The following is a 13,274-nucleotide window of genomic DNA, read 5'->3' as shown; positions in this document are numbered from 1 at the left end:
TGAAGGAATATTGATTGTATTGAAGTGTTAACCTAATAAGGGAATACATGGGAGATATATATAGGAGATATAGGAAGGAGTACTAATCCTAATAGGACTAGGATTAAGGAGTACTAATCCTAATAGGACTAGGATTAGTACACAGTAAATACTAATATTATTTAATACTATTTATTTAATACTATCTGTTATCAAGTTGGATCACCTTTTTTTTTTTGATGTCCTCAAAACATAGGCAAGCTCGTTTCGGAAGATGCTTTAATTCGACTAAATTACTCATAAAGTACTACGACTCTAATTGGGTTCTTCCCAACAAATTAATGTCATGCCATATCATTGTTTTAAAAGATATTTTTCCATGATTACTACCAATAAATTAAAATAAATCACTAATTGCATAAAAAAATTATTTGAAAAAGGTAACAATACAAAAAAAATGATAATAGCCATTTTAAAAATAAAATCATCATCAACATCCATCTCTAGATTTACTAGTCCTTTCCATCCTCAACTAATATTTGCATTGATTATTACTTCTATATCTCAAAGGAGACAAATTGAAAGTGTAAAAATAATGACAAAAAATAAATAAAATGCCGTAGGAACACAGTTCTACGAAATCTCTTATCATATCCATTTTAGACATGATTATCTATAAAACTCTTTATGATATTTTCTATAAGAGTTATTTTCTTTATTTATATATTTTATGAAAAATCACTATCAACATGCAAATATGATAATATAAAACATAAATATCATTATTTCAACAATAGAAAATATGATTTATAACAAAAATATACACTTTAAAAAATCAAATTTGATGCTCTTACTATTTTACACCCGCATCTCATGCACCACAAATTATAAGGCGCTACACCTTTTATTTGTGTTTCTAGACATTTTTAGTATGCCTATCCTAAGATTCACCCCGAAACTTTTCCCAAAAATGTCTTTAAACACACTGTTGTATATCCATGATTTTTCTGTTTGCTTTTGTGGGGGAGTTATGATCCCATAGGGCAATCGCAAGAGTATAAAATGATGAAAAAAAATCACAATTATTGTGATTTTATTTATAGTGATGCAAGCTACTACTATGATACAAATTTCATGTGCGTAAAAAGATGAAAAATGGAAGGAAAGGATAAAGAGATTTAACAATTATTCCTTTCATCCACAATTATTTAATTTCTCGGGGTAAGATTATGTACTTTTTTAAGGAAAAATTTAATATAAGGTGTAATTTAATTAATATAATCCTATTATAGCAAGAATATCAAAAGTTTACATAACTTTCAATTGAACAAAATGAAGTAATTATTAAGAGAAGAATTGGAAAAAAATAATTAATTATTTTTAAATTGTTTAAATTGACAATTAATCTTAGATATCTATTTTTAATTACCTACCAAATATTTGTAAACGGAAGGAGTAAACATGATATTGAGTCACCAACTTTTATTTCCCTGTTGCTTGCTTTTTATGTTGATTACAATAATAGAAACAAAAAACAGAACCAACCACAACGGTTGATATTTGTGAATGCAAGACAAGACGTGCAAGAAAAATAAACAAAAAAGTTAACTAACTGATACTGCTAACTAATGATTCTCAATACCCCTCCTCAAGTTGGTGGTAATGATCTTACAGCCAACTTGTTCAAAATAGCAGTATGCTTAATGCCAGTAAGAGTCTTAGTAAAAATGTCTGCCAATTGTTCATTTGTGGTTACATGTTGGATTGAAATGAGCCCCTCCTGTAGCTTATCACGTACAAAATGACAATCAACCTCAATGTGTTTAGTTCTCTCATGAAACACAGGGTTATGTGCTATGTGTATGGCAGCTTGACTGTCGCAATATACCATAATGGGAGCAGAATGAGGTATTGTCAATTCATTGATCAACCTGTGCAGCCACACCAATTCACCTACCACCTTCCTGAGTGACCTATATTCAGCCTCTGCAGATGACAGTGATATGGTTTCTTGTTTCTTAGACTTCCAACTGATAGGACTATCTCCAAGTAATACCAGGAATCCACTTACTGATCTTCTAGAGTCTGGACATGTAGCCCAATCTGAGTCACAATATGCCTTCATAACACAGTTAGGATCTCTTGATAAGTAGACTCCCAGGGTAGGATCTTGTTTTATGTACCTGAGCAAGTGAAAAGCTGCTTGTAAATGAGGAGTTCTGGGATCCTGCATGAACTGACTCAATTGTTGAACACTGAAGGCTATATCCATTCTAGTATTAGTGAGAAAGTTCAGCTTTCCCACAAGCTTTCTGTAATAAGTGGGATCAGACAATAAAGTTCCCTCCTTGGCTTTAAGTTTAACATTGGGATCAAGAGGAGATGACAAAGATGTATATCTGAAACAATCATATTCCTTCAGTAAATCAAGTACAAACTTCCTTTGTGAAATAAGAACCCCTCCTGCAGTGTCAAGTATCTCCATACCCAAAAAATAATGAAGTTTACCCAGATCTTTAATCTTGAATGTCTCATCAAGGTATATCTTGAGTTGAGTGATCTCAGATGTATCTGTGCCTGTTAAGACTATATCATCAACATAAACTGCTACAAACACCACTAGTGAATTAGACTTCTTGTAGAACAAAGAATAATCATAGTGTGAATGTGTATATCCTCTAAGGGACAAAGCTTCAGTCAATTTGGCATACCATTGTCTGCTGGCTTGTTTAAGTCCATATAAAGACTTATTAAGCTTGCAAACTAAACCTGGTTCATCCACATCAAGACCTTGAGGTATTGTCATGTACACCTCTTCATTTAAATCACCATGCAGAAATGCATTGTCGACATCAAGTTGAAACATTTCCCATCCTTTCTTCACTGCACATGCTATCAATGTTCTCACAGTTGTCATCTTGACAACAGGTGAATATGTTTCTGTGTAATCTATTCCAGCCTTTTGGGTGTATCCCTTAACTACCAATCTAGCCTTGAACCTCTCAATGCTACCATCAGCTTTATGCTTTACTTTGTATACCCATTTACAACCAATAGCTTGTTTATCCATAGGCAGTTTAACCAAATCCCAAGTTCTGTTTGTATGTAAAGCATCAAATTCTTGCTCCATTGCCTTTTGCCATGCAGGACTCAATGCTGCTTCTTCATAGGAATGTGGTTCACTATCACAGCAAATGTTTTCAACCAAGACTTGACTTTTAGAAGCAATGACATCAGGACTAATGTGGCTGTATTTACTGAACAATGCATTAGAAGTCAGGCTGTTTTGGTTGATGTTTGGAATGGTATTAGAAACAGAGTTGTTCTTTAGATTAGGAAATGATAAAACATAGTCCTTTAGATGACAAGGTATTTTGGTTTCTCTATTGGATTTTCTCTGTGGTATAGGTGGGATTGGTACTTCAGTTTGTATAGGTGGTGATGGATGTATAGGTTGAGGGTTGAGAGACAGAGTTGAATGATCATCAATTACATCTAAATGACTATTTAACAATGCATCACAAGATTCAGACAGATCAGTAGAACAAGTCTTTGGAATAGAGAAAAAATTGCTATTATCTGAAGAGAAAGAAAATGGAAAAATATCCTCATGAAAAATTACATCTCTTGAGATTTGTATTTTCCTTGTGGCAAGACTCATTACCTTGTACCCCTTTATTCCAGATGGATATCCTATAAAGATATGAGGGGTGGTTCTTGGTTCTAGTTTGTCTCTGTGAACCTTAGGTAATGTGGGATAACATAGACATCCAAAAGATCTTAATTGACTATATTTTGGTTTTTCCTTATACAACATCTCATAAGGACACTTATTTTGTAGAAATGTGGATGGAAGCCTGTTAATAAGGTATGTAGAAGTAAGAATGCTATCACCCCAGTACTTAGTAGGTAACTTGGATTGGAAAAGTAGTGCTCTAGCTGTTTCAAGCAAGTATCTGTGTTTTCTCTCCACTATGCTATTTTGCTGTGGAGTATAAGGACAACTTTTCTGATGTGTAATGCCTTTGGCTTGAAAGAACCTAAGTGTTTCATTGTTGTTGAATTCTAACCCATTGTCTGATCTGATACACTTTACAGTTGTTTGAAACTGGTTTTCTATCATATTGATAAAGGTTTGAAGAACCTGTATGGCATTACTTTTGGTGCTTAACAAATATGTCCAGGTAGCTCTACTATAGTCATCTACAAGGGTAATAAAATATCTACAATTGTCATATGTAGGAACATGGTAAGGACCCCATAAATCAATATGAAGAAGGTCAAAGATACTCTTAGAATGAGTTGTACTATGAGTGAATGGTAGTCTGGTTTGTCTAGCCATTGGACATACAGTGCAAGTAAAGGGCTGTCTAGCAGAAAACTTAACAGGAATTGTAGGCATGTTTTTCATCTTTACAAAGGGTACATGGCCAAGTCTGTTATGCCACAGTAAATCCACATCATCCTTAAGAGGTTCAAGAGATACACAATTATTCAACATATTTGTATTCTCAGTAGATGAAGAAACAGACATTACAGGAAGTTTACTGGAATTTTCCACAAATGAATCATTACAAACTGAACTTAGAAAGGGAATATTCCTACAAACATGAGGTATACAACTACAAACAAGATCAGTAGATTGAGTAGCATTTTTCAAGCATCTTCCACACATATAGTAAATGCCATCCTTGCTACTACCAATTGCCTGAGGCCTCTTCACTGAAGGGGCCTGTAATAGACAGGTTGTATCAGTAAAAGAAATTATACACTTCATTGAAGAAACTAAAGACTGCACTGAAATGAGATTATGCTTGAAAGAAGGAACATGCAATACTTTGTTTAAGATCATTTTAGGTGTAATATGTACATCACCAAACTCTGTCACTTTGACCTTGTATCCATTTGGAAGTGAGATGAGTATAGGATAGGGTAATGTTTGAATGTTTGTTAATGAAGATTTATTGTATGTCATATGGTTTGAAGCTCCTGAGTCAATGATCCACAAGTCTATGCTTGATCTAGAACATTTGCATGAAGTAGTACCAAAATCAATAGAAGAAGTGCATAATATTGTACCTGCAAACTTGTTAGATTCAGCATTATTCTTGGAATCCTCTCCTGAACCATCAATCTGAAACTGCTGTAACAAGCTCATAATGTGACCATATTGTTCTTGTGTAATGACAGCATTTGAATTATTGTTTTCTTGTGAGCATTCTTCCCCATGTGCATTAGCCACAATCCTTCTTCCTCTGAAGTTTTGATTATTGTTCTGTCTGAACTGTTGTGTATTGAACTGTTGTTGTGTATTGAACTGTTGTGGATTGTTTGTTCTATTATTAGGAGCATTATTCTTTGGAGGATATCCATGTAGTTTATAACACTTCTCCTTAATGTGACCTTGTTTCTTACAGAAATCACAGATCAAAACACTTCTGTTACTATTGTTACTCAATTCACTATTACTTGAGAAACTAGTTCTATATCCTCTTCCACCTTGTGATCCTCTGCCAGCATTTGCATTTAGTGAGATTGACTCCATAGGTGTACGACTGGTAGGCCTGTATTCTCTTTGTTTTTCCTCTTGAATCAACAGAGAGAAGGCTTGTGCAATAGAAGGTAGAGGACTCATCATGAGTATGTTACCTCTAATCACAGTGTAAACTTCATTCAATCCCATAAGGAATTGTATCAATCGTCTATCCTGTTCTGATTTGTGCATACTATCTTTGGCACCACAAGTACATGTACATGTGCATATGCTCTTCGTGTTCAAAGTGTTTAGTTCTTCCCACAGCTTCTTCAATTTTGTGTAATAGACAGTGATGTCTAGTGTTCCCTGTGTTAAATCATCAATCTCCTTTTGAATCTGATATAATTTCGCACCATTTGTCTGATCATATCTGTCTTCTAGCTCCTTCCAAAGCTCACACGAATTGTTAACATATTCAACACTATCTGCAATCTCTTTGGTAAGAGAATTCAATATCCATGAAGTTACCATATCATCACATCTCTGCCATTGTCGAGCTTGTGGTGAACTTTCAGCAGGCTTTACACAACTTCCATCAATAAAACCTGTCTTATTCTTCACAGACAAAGCTCGTAAGATACCTCTTCTCCATGATCTGTATCCAACTCCATCAAATTGAGCTGGAACGAGTGGTGTTCCTGGATTATCTGAAGGATGAACATAGAACACACTATTCATATCAATTCTAGTAGCAGTTGTTTGACTTGTGACTTCTGCCATGGCAAACTAATGAATTTGGATACAAAAACAGGATCAAACACAGATCCTACAGTCACAAAAAGACGAGGGAATCTATCCCTGCTCTGATACCATAACAAGAACTCACTGATGCAGTGAATTAAGAGCTCCAATGGCTCCAACGATTTCACTGATGCAATGAGCTAACTGCCATTGTAGAGAGGAAGAAGAAGAAGAGAGAAACAATCTGTTTTCCTTTCAATTGTGTTGCCTTTTCATCTATGATTTCTCTTCCATTATATACATGTGATTTGGAAGTTACTAGACTTATCAAAAAAGAAGAAAAAATGTGATTAAGCTAACTAACAATATAACCAACTAACTAACCATGTGACTTAACTAACTAACCATGTGACTAACAACTAATAGGAAAGTTAACTAACTGATACTGCTAACTAATGATTCTCAATAAAAACTTTTGAAGCAAAAGTAACTATATCAATTATGATGTATACGGAAATGGAAAAAGATAAAAAAGGGAAGTATTTAAATATAGATGTATATCATAAAAGTCACTTTTTTTTTTGCATTACATAAAAATAACTTAATTATATTTGTAATATTGACTTAAAAATTAACTTTTATCGGATGGAATTTAGAGGTGTATAAAATCGAATTAAAAATCGAATCAAACCATAAATTAAGTCAATCCGAAAAAAAATTCGATTAGTGATTTGATTTGATTTGTTTTGATATTGGGATAAAACACCCGGCCATATTTGGGTTGGGTTAGTTTTAACTAAAAAAATTCAACCCGAATTCAAATCAACCCGACATTATATATGTTATTTTAAAAATTATTTTGCACATAAAAATATTTACTTTGATATAATTTTAAAATATTTCTTATACTATTTCATAGTTTTATCTTTTAACATATTATTTCAAGTTTAAAACTTAGAATTCGGAATGGTCCAATAAAGATTATAGTTCCTAGATATTAATAATTATAATAAAACTTAAATTAAAATTAAATTAATACTAATGCAAAAAGAAAATAAATTCAACACTAAGAATGACAATAATATTGAATATTTGTTCTTTAGTTTTACATTGGTTTAGATAATTAAAATACATAATCTAATTTTAATTTTTCTTGAATATTTAGTAATGTAACTAATACTTATTAAACTTATTTTAGCATGATTTAGTACTTTTAAATTACGATCATTTTCATTATAAATTTATAGGTATTAATTTTATATGATGATTTCATTATTATTTTAATTGAATATTTTTGTGTCATCAATACTGATCTCATATTTTGTTTATTTTTTTATGAAACACCTTAGATAATTTTATTTTAGTTGGACCAAAGAAATATTTGAAGCACAAGTTAATTATATGTTTGTATGCAAATGTTATCGAAAAAGTTTGAGGTTTATTATTTGGTTTGATTTATAAATTTAAGAATTTGACATAATGGTTTGGTTTGATATTTGAAAATCCGAACTAACCCGAGGTTAAAAAAACTAAAAAATTCGAATACTATTAATTTTATTTGGTTTATAAATTTAAAAATTTTAAATAAATAATTTGATTTGATACTTAAAAAATCCGAACCACCTATACTAAAGGTGACATGACATGCAAATTAGAAAAATTCTGATGCATTTTCACTATATTTGTGCATTTTAAGTACATATAGGTATAGTTGAATAATTTTTATATAATAAAAGAAATGACTTAATCATATGAGCTTATATTCGAGAAATCTTTCTTAAAAATTATTGAATCACTAGTAAATGGACTCGCGCGATTAGAATATTTTTTTAAAAAAATTTATTAAAATAAAAATTTTTCTTTATATTTTGATGTTATAATATTTTTATATAAATTTATTTTTAAGAGTATAGAGGTTATTCAATTGTAATTTATCATTATTTTTATTTTTTTTTAAAAAAAAATTACAAATCATAACACTATTTTCTCCTACTTTACATAATCTCATTTTACAAATTAGTTTATTTTTATCAGTTATATGTATGGTTACATAGTGTCTTTAATTAGAAGTCAAATAAATTATTTTCTTTATTTTCTTCTTTGCAAATTTCATTAGTATAACAATACCAATTACTTTCAAAATATTAAATATTTATTAGAAAGGGACTAAAAACTTAAGTATACAATTTAAGTACCTTAATTACTACTATATAGCAATAGTTTTTTTTTTCAAAACTAAAATTTATTGTTAAAAATAAAACCTAGAACTAGTTAGCCACACTTAGTTCATATTTCTTTGATTTTCTCCAATTATTTTACCATTTTCTCATATTTATTATATATTCTCTCTCATAAAGAAGGTTTTTTTTTATAAAAATAGAATTTTCTTTCTACTCATATTGTTAAAACATGAATACTAACAATTTTTGAATTCTAATCCAACACAATAGACGATGAGACACATTAGGTATTTGAACGAATAACGATTGAATTGAGTTTTTACGCGATTATTTTAGTATATTTGTGATTTTTTTTTTCATATAATCGTTTTTCTTGAAATCTATATTAGGTCTTTTTGGTATTTATTCATTGGTTTAAATTGTATGTTTTTGTGGTTAGGCATAAAATTCATATGCTTTGGTAAATGGTCTGGCACAAAGATTGACTAGTTTCAGTTCTTGAATAAACAAGAAATATTATTAATCGTTTTTGAAATATTATTAGGTTTAATTGATGGTGAACATGACGCAGTTGATGCGGTGAAAATGGCATTCTGTAGCATGTTTTTATAAACACCATTATTTATCATTTATTTTTTATATAAATCCCAAATTTCTTGAATATTATTTTGGTAAAAGACTAGATGTAGTTGATAGTGTATTTGGTGTAGGTTATTTGATGTTATTGATAGTGTATATTGATTGTTAATAAACACAAAAATTTGGGATAGTTTTTTCTGCTAGTGTAATTGTATATTTTATGACCTATTTAAACATCAACTAACGTGATATTTTTTTGGTTCATCTATCGGGGTAGTAGATAGTGTATCTTCTTATATAATTGATATATTTAGGTCGTATATAAACACCAACTTTTATGATAGTTTTTTGGTTCATTTATTGGTGTATTTGTGATGTATATTCTGGAAGAATCAATATATTTAGGTCGTATACAGACACCAACTTTCATGGTAGTTTTTTGGTTCATCTATTAGTGTATTTGTGGTGTATCCTGGTAGAATTGTTAGTTTAGTTTTTTGGTTCATCTATTGATTTATATAGTGTATTTTCTAGAGTAATTGATATATTTAAGGTCATATATAATTACCAACTAGCATGGTAGTTTCTCGGTTTATCTATTGGTGTATTTGACGCTTTCACCTATTGCTATATTTTATAGTGTATTTTGGGTTGTCCAAAATTATTTTGGAGATTGATTAACAATAAATTATAATCTAACATAGGTAAGTACGTGAATTACAATATGAGATTTCTTGTAGTCATACAGTTGTTGCTATAAGATACAAAAATAAACACCGCAAAATTATTGTTCATCCTATAAAGTTATAAGAACTTTTAAAATACTTATTCAATCTCAATTGATCCAATGCCTTACGAAAACACTTGATATATTCCATCACATATTATGGAAGAGATAGTGTTACCACCAATTGCAAGAAAACAACAAGGCAGCCCACCAAATAATGATTGTAAGAAGAAATTAAATAAAAAAAATTCAAAAGGTGTTAAGTCACTCATAGTAAATGTGGTACAATATAGTAAATGTGGTACAACAGGGCAAAACAAAAAAGACTTGCCCCAAATTTGTGCCTCAAAATTTGCAATTGGTATCTTTTTTCTTAGTTTTGTTTTGAAAAAGTATGCATTTGAATCTTTTAGTTTTTTATTGAAATTCAGATTTCAAGTACAATGTAATCCATATTTGGTTAATTAGCTAATTCATAATAAGGGTCAATTCATAATAATGGTGTAATTACTGTTATAACATTGGTGATCGATTGCGTGTTGATTTACTACATTAAAATTTTTTTAAAAATAAAAATATGATATAACTGTTCAAATTTATTGGGTGGTATATAATGAAGGAATTGTTTGTATTATATAATATTAAGGGATGACCTTAAGAGAAAAGATAAAAATGGCGAAAGCATTAAACCAATGAGAAAAAAAAGAATGGTGAAAATGATGAATATGAACGGAGGATAGAAAGACAAAAACAATTACAATTTCTCTCCAAATAAAACTACATAGGAAATAATGAAATATTTAGAATGAATAAATTGTTGAAAAAGTAAAAAGATTTTAAATGATGAATATGAACGGAGGATAGAAAGACAAAAACAATTACAATTTCTCTCCAAATAAAACTACATAGGAAATAATGAAATATTTAGAATGAATAAATTGTTGAAAAAGTAAAAAGATTTTACTTTACATTCATTAAATCAAAAAGGAAGAAAATCAATTAATATCATTCAAAAAGCAGTTTGTACAAACAAAACTATAAATGGGAGACAAATAAGGGGTATAATTCCATAAATACCATAAATAGGAGAGAAAAAAATCGAATTTATATAATTAAATTAATTTAAAAATTAATTATTCTACTATGTATGTAATTTATAAACTATGTTTATAGTTCAATAAAAGTATGTGCATATATTGTTACTTAGAGTTTTAAATAGTATATTGTTGTAATTTTCTCTTTAAAAACGTGCGCGCGTATGTATGTATATATATATATATATATATATATATATATACTCGTTATAAGAGCAGAAATTAATTACTAGTTTTAATTCTATTGTTTGAATTTTTTACTCCTATTTATATTAACATTATTATGACAACAACAAAAATCATATAAATTATTAGGCTTGATCTCTCGAAGAAGAAAAGATTTCTTTAGAGAATGTTCTAAATAAATGTACAGTAAAACTTCTATAAATTAATACTCAATAATTAATAATCTCTCTAAAGTAATATTTTACTCTAGGCCGGATCTGGGGCAATGAAAAAAATCACCAATTTTGATAAGGTAATAAGATAATATATTTTCAGAAGACCCCTATATAAGTATATGGTCCCATTAATATCATAAATTAATAATTGTTTAAAAGTACAAATATATCTAAGAAAATTTAGTGAAATATGATTCTATTGTGTTAAGTTTTTTCTTAAAAGTTAAATCCAGTTGAAACCCATCTCTAACTTTTCTTATTGCATTCATGAGCCTACTGTAGTCTTTTCGAACTCCACCATAAAATTGTAAAGAGTTCTAGGCGATAAGTGTTTCTTACGCATAACTTGTTCCAAATATATAATATCATCTTCAACTTCATCATGAACAATATTTTTTTCGATGGTGTCCACAATTTCTACTCAGCTTTGGACCTTTGATCATGTATCACTTTCATCTAGATAATCCAATAGGTTATTGACATCCATTTTATCGTGGTACCGAGATCATTAATCATGGCCTCAATTTAATGAATGACGTTTTCACAAGTCGGTTCATTCAAATTCTTTGAGATTGCATCCCCCAATAAATTTTACAGTGTCAAAAATAATTTGCTATTTTCTCTTCCTGAACATTTGTTGTCCAAACAAGGAATGCAAAATTGATAGCATCCAAAACATTAATTTTTGGATCAATTTGTCCCACATCATATCATTCTAATATCCTACGATAAAATCTGTTCCAATAATACAACTTGCGAATTTGTATTATCCCAGCATCACAAGGTTAAATTTTGGATGTCATGTTGGGTGGCAAGAAAAAAATTCAACATTTTGTAGTCCTTCCATATTTCGATTATGGGCTTGGACAATTATTTACCATAAGCAAACCTCGCCTACTATGCATTTTGTGCGCAAATCAACAAATATATTCGTCAAAAAGTACACTTGTCATCCATGCTCTTTTGTTTGCACGATAGTGACAATTCAATAAATATGATACATACTTAGTAAGATACAATGATTTTTTTGGATGTATTTGCTGTACTTTATAAATAATATTTTACTATGTAAAATCAATAAAAAAATACATAAATAATAAGATACAATGATTTTGATATAATCAAAATTAACCTTCATTAAATCTCAAAACCATTTTTAAATTAATAAATATTAATTTATCGATTAAATGATATCTCTATAAAATAATAAAATTTCATGGTCCCACATATATTAATTTATAGAGGTTTTACTGTATTATGTAAAAAGTTATTTGTGAATTTGCAGTAATTGAATTTACATAGATTCTGTACTAACAAATGCTTATAACAATTAGGCCTGGGCATAATATGGTTAAAACCAAAAAAATCGACCGAAGCAATTTTTTTTTAAATTTTGGTTTTTTTGGTTATTTCGATCGGTTTTGATTTTGATTGTCAAAATTTCAGTTTTGCGATTTGATTTCGATTTTTTAGCTTAAAAAATTGATTAACCGAAAAAACCGAAATTAGATATATCATATATATATTCCTTACCCATGGCCATCCGCCCATAGCTGAATCATTAATAATCAAGTTATTAATTTTTAGCTCAATAGCCCATGCCCAACCCAAATTCCAATTTGAAAATTTAGAAATTCCTAATATCATCTCAAGTTTCAACTCTCGTCTATCGTCTCTCAAGTGTCACGACCCAAAACGAGCCGCGAGTGGCACCCACATTTATTCTCCTATGTGAGCGAACTAACCAATCTAATCCCAATTTCTTACCAATATTTCAACCATAATAAACAGAATATAATGCGGAAGACTTAAAACTCATTAATATAACCAATAAATAACTTCTAAAATCTAATACTTATTATTCCCAAAATCTGGAAGTCATCACCACAAGAACATCTATCCTCAAATTACTAAATCTAAGAGTATCTAAGAAGCTAAAATAAATGAACGGTTAGTCCATGCCAGAACTTCAAGGCACCAAGACGTGAATGAGAGAGAATCCAGTCCGAGCTAGGGACAATAGCTCACCCTAAAATCTGACGTGATGAAGACTGGCTAGAGTTGAGGACGAGTTGAAGACGATGGCACGTTTGCTGC

The 13,274-nt window shown here is 30.0% G+C and overlaps 1 protein-coding gene across 1 annotated transcript; it reads right to left on the bottom strand.

The window, feature by feature from the left end:
- Positions 1 to 4,345: 4,345 nt before the first annotated feature.
- Positions 4,346 to 6,206, bottom strand: LOC114078075 (general transcriptional corepressor trfA-like). Its single transcript, XM_027918709.1, has 3 exons — positions 6,097 to 6,206; positions 5,059 to 5,998; positions 4,346 to 4,711 (listed from the first exon to the last, which is right to left on the bottom strand). The coding sequence occupies exons 1-3, from the start codon at positions 6,175 to 6,177 to the stop codon at positions 4,677 to 4,679; spliced, it is 1,056 nt and encodes a 351-aa protein (XP_027774510.1). The 5' UTR covers positions 6,178 to 6,206; the 3' UTR covers positions 4,346 to 4,676.
- Positions 6,207 to 13,274: the final 7,068 nt, after the last annotated feature.

The sequence above is a fragment of the Solanum pennellii genome, chromosome 7 (assembly GCF_001406875.1).
Source record: "Solanum pennellii chromosome 7, SPENNV200".
NCBI classification, from domain to species: domain Eukaryota; kingdom Viridiplantae; phylum Streptophyta; class Magnoliopsida; order Solanales; family Solanaceae; genus Solanum; species Solanum pennellii.
Note: the sequence above shows the minus strand (reverse complement) of the source record. Positions and strands in the feature narration are given on the sequence as shown.